At 43.8% G+C, this 19,709-nt stretch overlaps 1 protein-coding gene across 3 annotated transcripts in view; it reads left to right on the top strand.

Moving 5' to 3' along the window:
- The window catches only part of LOC137545772 (uncharacterized), a 71,988-nt gene extending 53,358 nt beyond the window's left edge, over positions 1–18,630 (top strand). For all 3 annotated transcript variants that reach the window (XM_068267373.1, XM_068267390.1, XM_068267381.1), the window contains exons 4-5: positions 15,014–15,126; positions 18,098–18,630. In XM_068267373.1, the coding sequence (XP_068123474.1) occupies positions 15,014–15,126; positions 18,098–18,289 (305 nt within the window). In that variant the 3' untranslated portion in view covers positions 18,290–18,630. The remainder of the gene's footprint in view (positions 1–15,013; positions 15,127–18,097) is intronic.
- Positions 18,631–19,709: the final 1,079 nt, after the last annotated feature.

Here is a 19,709-nt window from a genome sequence, read left to right as displayed (position 1 = left end):
CTGACTTTAGGCGTGATAAGGGGCTATTCACAAGTGTGCTAACAGTTAGCACCGCTTTGTGAATCAAGCCCCTTGAGTTGAAGACTTTGAAGAATGCTTCTGTAAGGGTTTCTTATGGCAAGCTGCCACATTACAAGCAAAGGTGCCAGGCTACTAAACAACAAAACAGGTCTCAATCAAACGGAGGATCAAGACAGGCATCCAAACTCATTGCATAATTGTGTTCCTTTCCTATTGTTTATAGGGTATTCCTCAAGCCAAAAAATGTTTTGTTTTTGTTTTAATAATCCAATTCCCTATAAACTAAATAAACCACGCCCACAGGTTTTCAGAGAGCCTTGGCAGTAGCAAGGGTCATGGGAGCTCAGTCTGGGCAGGAAGAGGAGTAGGTGTTACTAGCCATTGATTTCAGAGGCAGAGGGGAGGAGGGAGGAGGGGGGATTAGTTTTTTTCACAGGCTGAGTGCTCAGGATACAGATAAGCCTGCCTCTGTGTAATGTTTACAAACAACATGGCTGCTGTCATTGTATCACAGGAAGAAAGAATTATTTTCTATTAAAGCTGTTTGCAGCTAGATTTTCTGTGTAAACTATCTACACTTCAGATAAGATATATAGACAAGTTACTTGTTATCGTTAGTTTTTCATCTCGGATCCGCTTTAAACAGAAACTTTAACCAAGGATTGATCTTCATCCCAATCAGTAGCTGATAGCCCTTTTCCCATGAGAAATCTTTACCTTTTACTCGAATAGATCATTAGGGACGCCTGAATGGCTGATATTGTGGTGAAATCCCTCCCACAGTGTGATGTCAGGACCTAGGTCCTGACATCACACTGTGGGAGCCTTGTTGCATTGTGGGAAATAACGTCTGTTTCCAACTACCAAGCAACCAGTATCTCCCTCTTTGCATATGTATATCTATAAAACAAAAAAAAACCTTTTTGCCTATCGCATTGTAAAGGGGTGCAGTCATAGACAATGGCAGTTGGTGCTGTCTAGTTTTTTTCATGTCTGCCAGTAGGAAAGATGATGACCTGCAGGATGATTGTGGATCAAACAATATGAACAAATTACATGCCGAATATCAATCATTTCATGAGCTCCCTTCTATTTTTTAACTTCTCATTTTGCAATGGATTGATTTTTTTCTCCCTTTTCGCTAAAGTTCCTCTTTAAGAAAAAAACACAAAGATTTCTGGCAACTTGCAGACAGAGGCTGTCAATGAGACGCTAATAATTCTGGCATGCATGAAAACTTAATGCAAATTGTATGCAGCTTGGAATCGAGCCAATCAAAACTGACAAAGTGCAAATGCATGCAGCCCAGTATTATTTTTTATCGCATTGAGCATCTTTGCTTACAGATAATAAAATACTATCATGCCCATGTGATTTAGCAACTCTAGCCTTTAAACATGTGCAGTGGCGTAGCTAAGAAGCCCTGGGCCTCAGTGCAAGTTTAGCATTGGGGCCCCCCAAGCATGCTGTAGATAACAACTGATACAGCACACCAAAACCAATCAAGGACAACCACAGTGCCAGAGGTGCAAAAAGGGGATAGGACGCTGTGTGTTTATTCAAATCCACTATAAAAGTAGATATTATCAGCACAGGACCAATAAAGAGCTAATACTGTGATTGAGGGGTGGGTCCCTCTAGCCCAACGGGCCCTGATGCGGTCGCTACCTCTGCACCCTCTATTGCTACACCACTGAACATGTGTAGAGCATTTCAGGAGTTCACACTGGCCAACAGGGGTGTAAGTAGGGGGGAGCAGCTCCTGCAACTGCAGGGGGCCCAGAGGTGTGTGGGGGCCCCAACTATTAACCTTCCCTTTCTCTAATACTCCAGTGTTTCCATGGCTACACTTGTTATGGGTGTGAGGATCCTGATGTTCACACTTGTTTTATGAAATAAAAAATAAATAAATAACTCGCACACCATGCAGAAAGTAAATGCAAAAGATTGTGTATTGAGTACAAAAAAAATCACGATAAGTGACAAAGAACTGATCAAATATGGCAGAACATCACAGAAAAGTGACAGTTACAATGGAACTCCCATGGAGTCACTGTGCAGCATTAACAAAGCTATGCATGTCATATAGCATACAAACATGTTAAAATCAATGCAAAGACAATATAGCAACTATGCATAGTGATCAGCCTAGAAAGGCATAAGCAGTGAGGCAAACACAGGGCCAGATTTGTACTCTTTACCGCCCAAGGCCGCTGTCACCAGCCTCCCCCCTCCAGTATAGGTAGCCAGATGACCCCTTCCCATTTCTCTCCAGTATAGGTAGCCAGATGACCCCTTCCCATTTCTCTCCAGTATAGGTAGCCAGAGGACCCCCTCCCCCCTTCCCTCTAGTATAGTATCCCTTAAAGGGGAACTGAAGAGAGAGGTATATGGAGGCTGCCATGTTTATTTCCTTTTAAGCAATACCAGTTGCCTGGCAGCCCTGCTGATCCTCTGCCTATAATACTATTAGCCATAGCCCCTGAACAAGCATGCAGCAGATAAGGTGTTTCAGACCTGACAAGACTAGCTGCATGCTTGTTTCTGGTGTTATTCAGATACTACTGCAGAGAAATAGACCGGCAGGGCTGCCAGGCAACTGGTATTGCTTAAAAATAAATAAACATGGCAGCCTCCATATACCTCTCTCTTCAGTTCCCCTTTAATCACTCCTTTTCCCACTTCCCCTCTTTCAGTATAGGTAGCCAGCTCGCCTTCACACCGCAGCAGCCATCAGTGTCACTCATTTCTCTCCTCATCTCCAGTGCAGAAGCTTCCTCTTCCCAGGCGCGGAGCTAGGGGGGGTCGGGGTAGGACAAGTGCCCCGGGGCGCCGGGTCCCCAAGGGCGCCCAGCTGAGCTTCGGGTTTTGTTTTTTTTGCGGGGCTGAGGGGAGCAGCGCAGAGAAGAGAGAGAGCTGTGCGGATGGTGGGGAAGGGGGGCCATCTCCCCCCTCCTTCCCTCACCTTAGGTGCTCTCTCTCTCCCTCGCTGTCCCCTCCAATGTCTGTCCGGTGGCTGGCAGCGGCGGGCGGAACTCACCTCCGTCACGCTCCAGCGCCGCGTCGGAACACCGGCCGGAAGTTCGGGTGCGCAGCCGCTGCTCTGGTCTGGACCAGACCAAAGTAGCGGCAGATCCATCCGGCGCTGCGACGAGACGGAGGTAAGTTCCGCCCGCCGCTGCCAGCCACCGGACAGACATTGGAGGGGACAGCGAGGGAGAGAGAGCAGCTCTTCTCTGCGCTGCTCCCCTCCTGCTGGGGAGGGGGACACCTGGCTACCTACTCTGGGCACCTATACCTCTGGCTACCTACTCTGGGCACATATACCCCTGGCTACTGGCTACCTACTCTGGGCACCTATACCTCTGGCTACCTACTCTGGGCACATATACCCCTGGCTACTGGCTACCTACTCTGGGCACATATACCCCTGGCGACCTACTCTGGGCACATATACCCCTGCCTACATATATTGGGCACATATACCCCTAACTACATATACTGGGCATATACCCCTGGCTACCTACTCTGGGCACATATACCCCTGGCTACCTACTCTGGGCACATATACCCCTGCCTACATATATTGGGCACATATACCCCTAACTACATATACTGGGCATATACCCCTGGCTACCTACCCTGGGCACCTATACCCCTGGCTACCTACTCTGGGCACCTATACCCCTGGCTACCTACTCTGGGCACCTATACCCCTGGCTACCTACTCTGGGCACATATACCCCTGGCTACCTACTCTGGGCACATATACCCCTGGCTACCTACTCTGGGCACATATACCCCTGCCTACATATACTGGGCATATATACCCCTGGCTACATATACTGGGCATATATACCCCTGGCTACATATACTGGGCATATATACCCCCTGGCTACGTGGACTGGGCATATATACCCCCTGGCTACATATACTGGGCATATATACCCCTGGCTACATATACTCGGCATATATACCCCCTGGCTACGTGAACTGGGCATATATACCCCCTGGCTACTTATACTGGGCATATATACCCCTGGCTACATATACTGGGCATATATACCCCTGGCTACATATACTGGGCATATATACCCCCTGGCTACGTAGACTGGGCATATATACCCCCTGGCTACATATACTGGGCATATATACCCCTGGCTACATATACTGGGCATATCTACCCCTGGCTACATATACTGGGCATATCTACCCCTGGCTACATATACTGGGCATATATACCCCTGCCTATATATACTGGGCATATATACCCCCTGCCTACATATATTGGGCATATATACCCCTGGCTACATATACTGGGCATATATACCCCCTGGCTACGTGGACTGGGCATATATACCCCCTGGCTACATATACTGGGCATATATACCCCTGGCTACATATACTGGGCATATATACCCCTGGCTACATATACTGGGCACATATATGCCTGACTATATATACTGGGCACATATTATTCTCCTGGCTACATATACTGGCCATATATACCACTGGCTACATATACTGGACACATATACCTCTGGCTACATATACTGGGCACACATACCCCTGCCTACATATACTGGGCACATATACCCCTGGCTAACTGTTCTGTGGACATCTCTACCCCTGGCTACCTGTTCTGGGGACATCTTTACCGCTGGCCACCTATTCTGGGGACATCTATACTGCTGGCCACCTATTCTGGGGACAACTATAGACCTGGGGCTACCTATTTTGGGGGAACCACGTCAGATTGAGTGTATTTTGGAGAACTGCTGCCAGGTGAGAGGTGTCTACCATATTAAGGGGGCATTCTACCTATTTATGTGAAATGCTGTCTATTTATGTGACTCATGACTGCTGAATTTGTCTTGTTGGGGGCCTCATGATTGCTAAATTTGTCTTGTTGGGGGCCTCATGATTGCTGAGTTGGTTATGTTGGGGGCCTCATGATTGCTGAATTTGTCTTGATGGGGGGGGGGGGGGCTCATGATTGCTGAATTTGTCTTGGAACATGCTGGAAGGTACATACTGAGGGAGGGTGGGTGAGCGTGAGCCTGCTAACCTCCATATACATTTGGCTCCACCCATAACCACGCCCACATTTATTATGTGACCACGCCCGCAACCTTGACATTGGGGGGGCGCATAAATAGTCTTTGTCCCCGGGCGCTGAAAATCCTAGCTACGCCTCTGCCTCTTCCCCTCTGTCTCCAATGCTGCCCAAGTCCATAGCCGCCGGCCACAATGCAAATGTGCACAGAGAGCAAGGTGGCTGCTGCACAGGCGGCTAGCAGCAGAGTACCGCGGTCAGGCGCTCGTCTGATCTCTCTGCATTGCAGCATTTGCAAGTTTGCAAATGCTGCATAAGTTCAGCCTGCTACTTTGGTGCCCTTGCTCCTGCGGTGCGGTGGCCTTGTCCTAAATCCGGCCCTGGGCAAACAAGAAGCCATATACATATTAAGACAGAGACTCCATTGTGAGGATATACCCTGACAGTGCGCCGTTTCGGAAAACACCCTTGTCAGAGGGTATATGCCAATGTGCTCCTTCCTCACCATGGAGTCTCTGTCTTAATATGTATATGGCTTCTTGTTTGCCTCACTGCTTATGCCTTTCTAGGCTGATCACTATGCATAGTTGCTATATTGACTTTGCATTTATTTTATCATGTTTGTATGCTATATGACATGCATAGCTTTGTTAATGCTGCACAGTGACTCCATGGGCGTTCCATTGTAACTGTCACTTTTCTGTGATGTCCTGCCATATTTGATCAGTTCTTTGTCACTTATTGTGATTTTTTTGTACTCAATACACAATCTTTTGCATTTACTTTCTACATGGTGTGCGAGTTATTTATTTATTTTTTAATGGTGTAGTAGGGCTACTCCGGTAGCCCGGTTTACTGACTCAGCACCCGATGATTCCTCTTCTATGTTGCTCTAGCTATAACTGTATATATTAGGTGTGCATACCTCTTTTGTAAATAGCACACGTGTTTTATGAGCCTTGCAAGATGGGCCCCCAGGCTGTGAAGGTCACCAGGGGTAGGCAAAGGAAGGGCTGTGAATATGGGGGGGGGGCACTAAAGTTTTGCTGGGGGGCCCCATGTTTTGTAGTTACACCCGTGCTGGCCAGGAACTCCTGACCATCTCTCTCCAATAACGTTGTTAGATTAGCAGCCATGCATATAGAAGAAGGTTGAGTGCCCAGACCTGGCTGTTCTAGAGTACCCTTTGGACAATATATCATCAGCGATTAAAAGGTTAGGTCGGCACCTTCATGTAAAAATAAGCTCCTCTCAGTACAACATAGCTGATATGATATTAAAATTTGTTTTTAAAATAGATAAAAGGAAGGGCGGGGGCTGCGTTCAGCGACAGACCACTGTTTCAGGCAGCCAGCCTTTCTTCAAGCTGAACAGAAAGGGGCTGTCCAACTTGATGAAATGCTAACTGCCTGAAACAGCGGGCTGTCACTATACGCAGTCTCTTTCCTTTTATCTGTATTCATTTATAGAAATAAAGTGCAATGTTTTCCTAAAGAGTTTATTTTTACATGGAGGTGCCGACCGAACCTTTTGATCACTATTTGATCTCTCTGACACTTGAGTAGCATCATAAATCATCATTTATCATTACTGGGCACCCCCACTTAGTCAGGAAGTGTCCATTGAGCTCCGTGCCCACCAGCATGGTGCTTTGCGAGTAAGACGTGAGAACATTCTGCACCTTGTAAATCTCCTTGCACTTCGCTAGCTCAGCCAAATGATTCTAGGAGAAAAGAATGCGCAGCACTGAGTCTTAATATGCCAGACCAAATGTGAACTAAAGCGCATGTTGTTATAACTACGGTAATCAATGACCGTGCCTGGATGCAGGGTTCAGTATATTGTGGTAAAAAAACAACAATTTATGTGCTGGTTAGATCAGCTTACTTTCCTAATTAGTATAAGGCTCCCAGCACACTACAAATCTGATTTGCGATTCTGATTTGCGATTCCGATTTTCCCTGGATGCTATCAAAAGAAAAACGCAGAAAAGACGCAGCATGCAGTACTGATTAAAAATCGGAAATCAAAATTGCATGAGAAAAACGATTAAAAATCAGAATCAACGATTAGCATTTTTATCGATATTAACATGCGTTTCCGATTTCCGATTTTTAATCGGAACTGCATGCTGCGTTTTTCTTTTTGTTTTAATAGCATCCAGGGAAAATCAGAATTGCAAATCGGAATCGCAAATCGGATTTGCAGTGTGCAGGGGGCCTAACACTTTTTTTTTTTTTTTAAAGATCATAGCATGCAAAAAAACAAAACAAATTATCTTTTCCAAAATGTTGTCAGAGCAGCATTTTTAGCACCCATGGCATCTCAATAGCACGTTAAAAATGCATATTAACAATGTGGCTCATAACAAAAAAAAAGAAATCCATTCTACCTCTTTTTTTTACATGTAAATGTTTGTTAGAGGTTTTTATTGCTCTACTTCCATGGCCTGCCTACTGCAGAAAGAGCAGGCAGATAAGGACTGCTGTAATAAGCAGTGGCGATGAGTAAACAAAAGCTTTCATCAGTGTGTGTGTGTGGGGGGAGATAATACACTGTACTTCAAACAATTTAGAGAGTCACACTTGATTACATTCACACCTTCCCCTGGATAAATAAGGGCAGAGGGAAAGGGGGAGGGTGTAAGCTCCTACAGCAAATAGAAACCAAGACATACTGCAGAAAAAGAAAGCTGCTTGGAGCCCTTTAATTTTACTATGTTTTTGCTTGCTGTAAGCTGAAAAGTTATTATATACATAAGGTTAGGAAAAGGTTCTTGATATAATAAATGTTTCTTCTGAGTTTTCACAATCACCTTATATGAAAAATAAATTTTCATAATCTAGCAAGTGAAAAAGTGTGAAAAAACGTACTTTTGGTATAGAAGCCTGTGGAAGTAAACATACCGGTAACCCTTTATCGTCTGGAACAGCATGTCATGCCTCAGTAATAATCATCATTGCAGAAAGATCACCTACAGAATGCAAAATGGTAGCTCTCATGATGACAGCAGAGTCTGCAGCTCTGGTCTAAGTTATTTACGTATGTTGACCATGACAGAGTTGGGGTTAAAGAGACTCTGTAACAAGTTCCTATACCTGTTCTAATGTGGTCTGGATTACTGCAGCCTTTCCTAGTTGCACTGTCTCTGTAATATATCTAATCATCTTTTCTTCGTCAAGCTTTGACCCAGGGAGGAATGGGCTGCCTCTGTTGTAATGAATACAAGATATGCACGCCCCCTGCAGGCTCTGTGTGCTTTGTTTACTCCTTACACTCTGCTCTCAGTTTCAGCTTGTGCAGTTTGTGAGGCTGAGAGGGGAGGGAGCTGCCTGTCACACGCTGAGAAAGTGAGAATCCCAGACTGGAGTGCAGATAATTTACTATGTAATACAAACTTGTAGTATACTGTAACATGATTGAGATATATATATATATATATATATATATATATATAGATAGATAGATAGATAGATAGATAGATAGATAGATAGATAGATATATATATATATATATATATATATATATATATATATATATATATATATATATATATATATATATATATATATATATATATATATATATATATATACATACAGTGGGATGCAAAAGTTCGGGCAACCTTTTGGTTATTACAATAAAAAATGTCAGTCAAATATATCATATAGGAGACACACACAGTGATATTTGAGGAGTGAAATTAAGTTTATTGGATTTACAAAAAGTGTGCAATGATTGTTTAAACAAAATTAGGCAGGTGCATAAATTTGGGCACCACAAACAAAGAAATTAAATCAATATTTAGTAGATCAGCCTTTTTCAGAAATTGCAGCCTCTAAACGCTTCCTGTGGGTTCCAGTGAGAATCTGGATTCTGGTTGAAGGTATTTTGGACCATTCATCTTTACAAAACCTCTCTAGTTCATTCAGGTTTGATGGCTTCTGAGCATAGATAGCTGTCTTTAACTAAGGATGCACATGAGCCGTCAAATGAATGCTCGGGCAGCTCTCATGAAGATCAGTAAGGAAGACCGCCAGGGCCTCCTGGGACCCCTCCATACGCAAAAATATCATTGATATATCGTAGACAGCATACAACATGCCTACGATAATACTCATGTGTATAGACAAATGCCTCCTCATAGAGGCCCAGATAAAGATTTGCGTAGGAGGGGGCCACATTTGACCCCATGGCGGTCCCCCTGCATTGCTGATAGTATACGCCCTCAAAGACAAAGTAATTTTCCTCCAGTATGATCCTAAGTAATGAAATAGCAAATTTTCTCTGCCCCTTTAGAGAGATCCGATTGAGATCTCTCCGAGAGATCCGATCCGAGAGATCCTTTTTGACTTGTGTCATAGTGGGTGTAACTTACTTGGCTTTCTTGCAATTCCCCATCAGGTCCTCCATGTCCTCTCTGCATCCTGATTGGTTATTTTGTATTGATGACTAGTATATATAAGAGTAGCAATTGTGATGTATTTCAGAGAGAGCCTGATGCAGATTGAGGAAGGACCTTGTCCGAAACAGCGTCTGTCGCTGTATGGCTATCTCTTTGCCTTTTTAAATAATAAAAAAGCTATATATTACTGACGTGGTGCTGTGGACTCTTCGTGTTGGACTGTTTTAATTTTATTTAAACAATTATTGCACACTTTCTGTAAATCCAATAAACGCAATTTCACTTCTCAAATATCACTGTGTGTGCCTCCTATATGATATATTTAACTGACATTTGTTATCGTAACAACCAACGATTTTTACAGGTACAGGAGAATCATGATGATTAACAAGGTTGCCCAAACTTTCACATCCCACTGTGTGCATATATATATATATATATATATATATATATATATATATATATATATATATACACACACATACATACACTCATATTAGAGTACAGGCGTGTGTGTGTATTTATATGTATATATACTCACAAACATCACTTCCTGGTTAGCGGCCATGTTTTTTGTTTGTAAACACTGCCTAAAACTGGCGATTAAAAGCCAGGATCACGGCGGGGAGCAGCGGAAACAGCAAAGAAATCGGACAGTACAGATTCTGTACTATACTATTTAGCTCAGGGTTGGGTTAAAGAGGTTATTTCGCGAAAAAAGTAGGCAGTTAAAAAATGTGACAGATGACAGGTTTTGAGGGACCATTTGGTATGTTCGGAATTCCGCAGTAGAGGGGCAGAAGAAGGGAGGAAGAACTGGCTCTCAGCAGTTCCGCCCCCAAAAGGCATGTATCGCTGCGGCAGATGCAAAGTCTGTCCATTTGTGCACAGGACAAAGACGTTCTGGGATGTAAAACAGGAGAAGAAATATGACATTAGGGCATTTATGAATTGTGAGACCACAGGGGTAGTGTATATGATTACCTGCCCCTGTGGTCTACACTATATTGGTATGACCACCCGGGCCTTTAAAACGCGGATCCTGGAGCACATTTCAAATGTGGGCAATGAAAACGAAAACTGCAAGGGCCCTCTGAGACAGCATTATCGTGAAAAACATGGGGGCAGTTTCAGGGGTAGTCTGGTTAAAGTCCTGTTCTCCATGAAAAAAGGAGCTAGAAAAGTTAATATTGAGAGAGAACTCTGTAGAGTAGAAACAATGTGGATATATAGACTAGGCACACGAACACCATCAGGTTTGAACTCAGAAATTGACTTCTCTGTATATTTAGATTAGATATGTGATTCATGCTGGAGTACCCCTTTAGGACAAGTATGTCTGAGATGGTGAATGGAAAAGAGGGGAAAGTACTGCGCATTGTGACCTCTGGAGGCAATGGTGAGCAATAATACATTTATGTGTGGCTCAGAAAGGCAGGCAGGTATATGTGAAGGCTAGTGATGGTTATATACTTACTGCTATATATGTTATACTCTAATCAGATGCCCAGTGCGGACTTGCGTTTATCGAGGTCTCAATGTATGCAACCCCCTATTTTTGTTTTACATTCGATCCACGCTAAGAGAATATCAATGCAACTGTTTTAGAAAGAGGGAAAATCCAAGCGTGGATCCAGCAACAAAGATGGCCGCTCAGGTTAGATCACATGATGCTGGACTGTATATAAAAGACCATGGGAAGTACTCAGCCACCCCCCCTGACGTCACTCTGAGGAAGCCCATTGGGCGAAACATGTAAGTGGGAGGAGTCCCTGTTGACTGATCTCTTCCACCCTTCCAAGCGTTCTGCGCACTGGATCCCCACTACTACGTGAGGCTGTGAGCGGGTCGATCGTGCGCATCTTCAGCCAAGGACCACGTGTGCTGTTCTGACAAACCGCTGCAGCGGAAGTTCAAAGGAGAAAGGAGGAAAACCTGCCGGAGATGCGCGGACTGCGGAGTGTGGGGGACCCGCAGGGCGACGTAAGTTAAGCCTGGCATCTGCCTCCTTTTAAGTGCTCTGTGGCTAAAGCTTTATGACTGAGCCTCTTTAGCAATATATGAACTGCTTCCTTATAAACTGGCATTGGGGCTATTAAGCCAACCTGCTTTGAACTGTTTACAAATAGATGCCTGGAAGTGCAATTATCCACCTGTGAAATGGCGATATGCTGGATCAACATGCTAACGTGAGAAGTGTACCTTATAGGACTAATTGAAGTAGCTACAATGTTTATTGATATGGGCCTCTTTTCTGAGTGCACTCAAAAGTTTTGCGTGAACGGCAATTCACCTGCAATTTACAGGACTTCCTGGTGTGTACATATATACACTTATAGGTAGTGGTTCCACTGGCATTAAGTCAATTAAGCTAGCCTACACGCTGCAGCGGTAATCAATTAGCACTGCTAGGTCTGTGTGAATGGAACTGTGCATGTGAGGGTGATGTGAGGAACTCCGGGGACTCCAATTTTAAGGAATTGTTTTTAGACTTTGGGATGTTGTGTTTGCTGGTATTCAATAAAGTTTTGCATTTTTGTATGGATCAGTGAGGTCTCTGCAAACTTTTCTTTTTTACAATTTTGAGACAGATGACAGGTTTTGAGTCAGTCCATCTTTTTAAGGGGGATTCTCAGGGCCCTTTCACACCAGAGGGATTTTTCGGCGTTTTAACGCCACGGCCGAAGTTGGCGTTTTGCTAGGTAAAAGAAAGTCCATAGACTTTAATTTTACCTTTCACATCTAACTCGGCGTTTTGGAGCGTTGCGTTTCAACGCTCCCAGGAGCTTTTTCAGGGCTGTTAACAGCCGAAGTTGGCTGTTGGCGTTTCAATGATAGTCAATGGAAAACGCCAACTTCAGCGTTTTCAAAGCCTTTTCAAAGCGTTTTACAGCTATCTTGTTCACTTATTTTTATAGAAGAAAAAAAAAGGACGTTTTCATATGGGCTGTAAAACTCTTTCAAAAGGCTTTGAAAAGGCTTTGAAAACGCTATGTATTGGCGTTAAGCAAAAGGCTGACTTTCAGCCTTTTCTACCGCAGCCTCTAGTGTGAAAGAGCCCTCAGGGCTTTCTTTGTTTTCAACAGCATTTCCTGAACAACAGTTGCAAAATCTAACTGACATAATAGTGTGCAAGTGATTAGGGAAGCCGGCTGGTATCTTGCTATTTTGGCAGTTAAACTGTTGTTCAGGAAATGCTGTTGAAAACAAAGAAAGCCCTGAGAATCCCCCTTAAAAAGATGGACTGGCCCAAAACCTGTCATCTGTCACATTTTTTAACTGCCTACTTTTTTCGCGAAAGAACCCCTTTAAGCAGGAGTATTTTTGTAAGCTATTTCCAAAGTTGGCAGATTGCAACTGCTAGCAACCAATGCGGATAGGAAGCGATCTCTTCCCCCTTTCAGGCCTTGGGTGGCTACAGCCAGAGGGGGCTCCTAGACATGAAATAGGGGTTACTAGATATGACAAAGAAGGTTGCAAATGGGGAACAACACATGAAAACTGAGGCTGATGCCCAAGGGAGTTATACTTGAAAGATGGGCTTCAGTACAAACTGTAGACATGGGCGGATTTCAGGCAAGGCCACATAGACCATGGCCTAGGGCACCAGGAAGCAAGGGGCGGGCCGTGGTCTGCCACGGTCATGCAGTCAAGCTGCCAAACATGTGAACTACAGCAGCCAGGCGAGTGTCTGGGACTCAAGGTGGGTGGAGGGGATGAAGGGGCAGCAAACAGGGGCAGCTTATTGTCTGTGACCTGAGCTGTCACTCAGTATCATCATCGGCTGCTCTTTGAGTCCAACTCAGAGCGGAAAGCATCAATTTGGCCCATAAATGGAAAAACCAATTATAACCATTCAGTTCATTTCAAATGTAATCAATCCACAAAACAGAACAGAAGGTTGATCATTTAGTAAAATTGTATTGTTAAAAAGCATCTTCAAATACATTGATTGCTGAGGGCAGCATTGTGGAGTAGTGATTAGCGCTCTTGCCTTGCAGCGCTGGGTCCCTGGTTCCAATCCCAGCCAGGGCACTATATGAACGGAGTTTGTATGTTCTCCCCGTGTCTGTGTGGGTTTCCTCCGAGCACTTCACTTTCCTCCCACATCCCAAAAACATACTGATAAGTTAATTGTCTTTCTTCTAAAATTGGCCCTAGACTATGATACATACACTACACGATACATACATATAGACATATGACTATGGGGATAAATTGTGAGCTCCTCTGAGTGACGGTTAGTGACAAGACAATATACTCTGTACAGCGCTGTGGAAGATGTCGGCGCTATATAAATACTAAATAATAATAACAATAGTTACTGGGACCAATAAAAGTGTGTGTGTGTGGTAGGGGATTTGCTGTTTGTCTGGGGGCGGCTGGTGATAGTGGCCTTGGGCAGGTTTGCGGTTTGTCTGCGGGTGGCTGGTGATAGTGGCCTTGGGCAGGTTTGCGGTTTGTCTGCGGGTGGCTGGTGATAGTGGCCTTGGGCAGGTTTGCGGTTTGTCTGCGGGTGGCTGGTGATAGTGGCCTTGGGCGGTAAAACATACAAAGCCGTCCCCAACCGTAGATGTTATACATGGAAGAGGGGGCTGCACATGGAATGGGAGAGGCACTGCTACACATGAGACCTCCAACATACATGGCATGAGGCAGAAAAGTATAAATCTGGCCTTAAGGATGATACCATTTATTGGCTAACTTGGAAGAAAAACAGTGTGTTTTCATTAGAGTATTGTATCCTGTTAACCATCGAGTCTGGAGAAGGCTTATCAGCCAAAAGCTTACTCTTTTTCTTCCAAGTCAGACAATAAATTATTTGTTTTATTTATACAGTATGAAAATATTCTGTAGCGCTGTACAATGTGCAAAACATACAACAATGGGGAGCGTAGATACATGACCAGTTCAACATACTGTACAACCAGTGATACAAGTACAGATACATACAGTTGATGTGTATTTTGAAAAAATCACCAAAACTGATAGATGTTCATTTGATAAATTGCACAGAGACAGAAAACAAAAGGGGGAGGTCCCATCCCTTTAAATCCAGGGGGTAGTGGGGATGAGACACTGGGGGAGTAGACAAAGGAGTTAGCAGATGAGGCAGTGAACTTTAAATTCTAGCTATAGCAAACTATAAGCTTGTCTAAATAGGTGTGTCTTGAGGGTACGTTTTGAAATTTCCATACTTGGAGCATGACAGATAGGCTGTGGGAGGGAGTTCCAAAGGAGAGGTGACACTCGTGAGAAGTCCTTGATATCCATCCATGTTATCCGGACACTAATAAGGGAAGGTATGAAGGAGATGTAGAGCCGCCTTGTGTGATAGTGTTAGGAATTTGAACTTGATCCTTTGGGAGATTGGTAGCAAATGGAGGGATTGGCAGAGAGAGGCTGATTTAAAATGTCTTGCTTTTAATGTTCCACAAAGTGACCGTGGATTTTTATTTTGCTTTTTGCTTTTCTCTTTGTCTACATGTATTCCAATATTATACAAATGCTTTATTGTTATGTCTTTCAAGAGAGGAAAATCTACCAGACGAAGACAGAGCAAGAATCCCTGGAAATCCGGAATGTGGACCAAGATAATGTTGATGCTGATGAGAGCGCCTCATCTACTAATTCTGTACAGTGGGTACGTTGTTTTTTCTCCATTTATTTTCCTTTTTTTTATTTTTCTTTTTTTTACTGATTTCTGACTTAAAGGTTGTAAAGGAACTTGCTAACAGTGTTTCAATTTTAATGAGTAGTATTATCAATGTTATATGCTATACGATACGCCATTGATCTTGAGTGCTACCAGACTGACCAAGGCACATCAAATCGGGACGAGGGAGTGCTCCACCTTCCCTAACAACATGCTATAAAAACATATACACATTATAAACACAGCCTTATTAGGCCTCGTTCACATGATTTAGCGCAGATGGTTGTGCGATTGGAACACAACGCATACCATCGCACACCATCTGCGTTACTATGTGCTGCGCTGCAGAATTAGTGAATGGGTCAGCGCTAAGATTCCCGAAAATGCATGCAGCAGCGCAATCGCACTGCTGCGCAGCCCATATGATGGGAATGGTAGAAGGGCTGTCTATGCCCTTTTACCGTTCTTGCGTGTCACACACTATGGGCTTGATTCACTAAACCGTGATAACTCAAATATCACACCTTATCAAAGATATCACACCTTATCAAAGATATCACACCTCATCAAAGTTAACATGCCTTATCAGAGTAGCATAGCGAGCGCTACAAATGTATCCCTGCTAATTGGCAATGGCACTCGTCCTGCCCTTAGCCCCCGAGGGTTCGTAGCGCTCGTTATGCTACTCTGATAAGGCATGTTAACTTGATAAGGTGTGATATTTGAGTTATCACGGTTTAGTGAATCAAGCCCTATATGCGCTGCTGAAATGCACAGCAACGCGTATAGGGCTTGACACTAAAGCGCGCTAACACTTAGCACGACAGTGATAAGCCGCATTGCACGTGATATCATGTGCTAAGTATCATTATCACGTGCTAAGTATCATCATTACGTGCTAAGTATCCTTATAAGTATCCTTATCACGTACTAAGTATCATCATTACGTGCTAAGTATCCTTATCACGTGCTAAGTATCATCATTACGTGCTAAGTATCCTTATCACGTGCTAAGTATCATCATTACATGCTAAGTATCATTATCACGTGCTAAGTATCATTATCCCGTGCTAAGTATCATTATCTCGTGCTAAGTATCATTATCTCGTGCTAAGTATCCTTATCACGTGCTAAGTATCCTTATCACGTGCTAAGTATCATTATCACGTGAAGTCACTGCAGATCACGCGAACGGAATGTAGATCATGAATTATTACTGTATACAGTACATAAAGCGACGTGCGTTAAACTTTGCGTGCGCGGTATTACATTAATGCACATGTTAATGTAAGCACCATTGCTGATTTCATTACCAAACTCTATCTTCTGATTGTGCGAAGCGCCGTAGTTTTCAATGGCATTCTGCACTTAGCGTGTGAAGCGTAACGCCGTTCGCGCAATAAAACTTAACACGCGAATGGTGGAAACTGTTCACGTGCACAATGAGCTCGATTCACTAAAGCGTGATAACTCAGTTATCACATGTAAAGGCTTTGCACGTGCAAATGCGCGTGTAAAGCATTGTGCGCGTGAACAGATTCCACCATTCGCGTGTTAAGTTTTATTGCGCGAACGAGCCCTAATAGAAACTTTTTTGCATGGCATATACTTCAGAGAAAAAAATTGGCTTATTTATTTTAAAAAAAGAATTGTTGCAGCCTCTGCAGCAGAGGCCAGAACAATTTTATTGTCGTAGGGTTCCCATATCAGAATCAGATTCAGAATCATGTCTGAGCACGATTAGGATGGTGTGGCAAGGTTCCTAGTAGAAGATGGGGTGTGCTACTGTGTACGCCAGTTACTTCTGTGGCATTTTGTGAGTTCACTGGGCTATGTTCTAGGGCCACAGGAAATCACAGCACCACAACCCCTGCAGCGTAGCCAGTTTCTGTCTGTCATGTTTTTTTCGCAATATTACATTAACAAAAATAACCACGCTGTCAGTAAGGAGCTGATTGTCACTTCACTCAGGTGACAGAAAGGTTTCTGCTGTTATGTACAATCACCACACAATATAGGGCCCTGACAGACAGTGAGGCTTTAAACAGGCCAGAAGTGAATAATACATGACAGTACTGGACTATTGTAGTAGATAAGAATTCTGCTGCGCCAGTCTCAGGATAAAAGTCCAATTTCTATCGAGGCAATTGTGGACAAACAGCAATACAGCTCACGCGTATCAGAGCAAACTTATGGCTCCTTAGTCATAGCTGATTCTTGGATAGTACAGGAGTATTGCTTGTCTCTCAGGTGTCAGCACTGCACACCTGTCTCCTACAACAGCGCAAGTGCTCTGGACAGTGGACACACAGAACACAATATAACAATATGAAGAAAAAAAACAGCCCTTAAAAGGGCTATTGGGTGAGGTAATGTAGCACTAGCAGCTCTGTACACCTGTCTCCTACAACAGCTCAAGGGCTCTGGACAGTGGACACACAGAACAACAATATACAATACCAAGAAAATCAAAAAATCTTCAGCAACATTTGTAGGGGCCCTGGGCAGTAGTGAAGGGAAACCACTTGGCGGGGTCTGGCGGTGCGGAGCCCCTGCAGCAGTCAGGGCCCTGGGAAATTGCCCCCTATTCCTGAATGGCAGCGCTGGCCCTGATCACTGCAGAATGTTTGTTTGTTGTGTGTTCCGAAGTCAGCTGAAACAACACCTGTACTCCCAGAGTGCACTGGGAGAAGAAGATTTTGTGGCGTCATAATCTAGGCTAAACATCATTGGTAGGGAGCGGCTACATAGCAATGTACAGCAACATATAGATATAGGAGGTGTTTCTGATGCTGAAACCGGATAAATGACATAAATTGGGTAATTTAGTGTTCTTCTATAAGTCATTGAGGTGCCTCTATAAGCTTTCCTATTTCCTCAGCACGGGTAGTGTTGAGTATATGAAATTACAGATTGATATTCTGTGCTTGGAATTCATCATATTTTTGTGGCATTACAGGCCATCTCGACAGTATATGAATCCTTTGATTACTTTGCAATGAAGAACAATGATCAGAAGCCTGAAACCTGCTCTGACGCACATGCTGCCTGCCTGGATGAAGCACCTACCTCTTCTGACAGAATTACAGCCAGCCCCGATGAAACTGCGGCTACACTGACTAAACTCATACCCGCCCAGCCAACAGCATGAGCACGTCGCTTGAAAGGAGTTTGTGCTCTTGTATGTTATTAGAGTCCAAGTTTCAGTGTACATTTCATGTCCCTCAGTGTGCTGAGCACAAGGACTGTATGTAATTTTATAAATATTTTGGATTATTACGTATTGTAGACGAGCGCATTGTTATACAACTTTGTATTTATCTGAATTTGTTGTGTTAATTCTTTGTGTGTTACCCGCGATAGCCCTGCAATGTGGGGCCCGTCCAGCACTCAGCGCATCATCTCGTCTGTCGCCCTAAGGGCACCTATGACAGGCTACCTATACTGGGGGCAACTATACTAGGCTACCTTTACTGGAAGTATGGTTGTTGTTTTTTTTCTGTTTAATATCCTGCCTGGCCTTCCTTTCCAATTTCTGTTTTGAGGGGGGAGGAGGAGGAGGGGGCCTCATCCAAAGATTCAAGGGGGGGGGGGGGGGGCAGTGATTTCTAGTTACGACCCTGGTTAGATCTCCTCCTGTCTGTGATAACTAAAAAGCTTGAATAAAGGAGGCATTGGGACGAAAATTAGGAAAAGTTGCCTGCACTTTCTGCTGCGTGACAGAACTGTGCCTCTTATTATGTGTAATCAAGTTGTTTTTTTAATATATTTATGCATTTGTCAAGTCATTTCAGTTTTGTGATATGGGGTGATGGCTGATTACGTGTTTGCATACATTTTTAACAGTTTGTTTGTATGTGTTCATTTTTCTGGTTTTTTTTATCTAAAACTGTAGACTGCACTGCTTGGGGATCATCAAAACCCAAATGAATTGATTAAAAAATGCAAACTTAATCCTAAAAGACAGGATTAATAAAAATGGTGTAGGGTTTGAAGACCAGACAGGTACATATAAAACATAGCTTTTACTATTACAGATAAAAGATGGGCGCATTCACATCAATACAGTCATAATTCCATCATCATGTCAAAATGATACAATGTGCAGCCTAATGCCCGCAGGGCCGGATTTGTACTTTTCAGCTCCCTAGGCCGACTGTCACCAACCGCACCCCCCCCCCCCCTTCTGTCCAACTCTGAATAGTCTGAACGGGCTCTCCTCTGTTTTGCTGCTTTGCCCCCTGTTCAACAAAGAAGCAGTGCATGCTCTGTCCACTCCATGTAATTTTGCGCTCCTGTCTGCATGCACAACATCCGATAGTGTTCTGGGCTTGCATACTTCAGAAATGATGCTCATATATGAGCAGCACTTGTCAAGTACGCATACCCATAACACTCCCTCGGCTCCTGTGCACATCCGTACAGGAGTGCGAAATTACAAGGAGCCCCAGTGGACAGCGCTGCTTCTTTGTCCTCTGTGCGACTTGCTGCAGTCAGAGCCACAAACATGTGATGGCAGCACAATGCAGAGAAGTCCATCCAAAACAGAGAACAGGTAAGTAGAAGGATCT

The sequence above is a fragment of the Hyperolius riggenbachi genome, chromosome 1 (genome assembly GCF_040937935.1).
Source record: "Hyperolius riggenbachi isolate aHypRig1 chromosome 1, aHypRig1.pri, whole genome shotgun sequence".
In the NCBI taxonomy this organism is placed as follows: domain Eukaryota; kingdom Metazoa; phylum Chordata; class Amphibia; order Anura; family Hyperoliidae; genus Hyperolius; species Hyperolius riggenbachi.
Note: the sequence above shows the minus strand (reverse complement) of the source record. Positions and strands in the feature narration are given on the sequence as shown.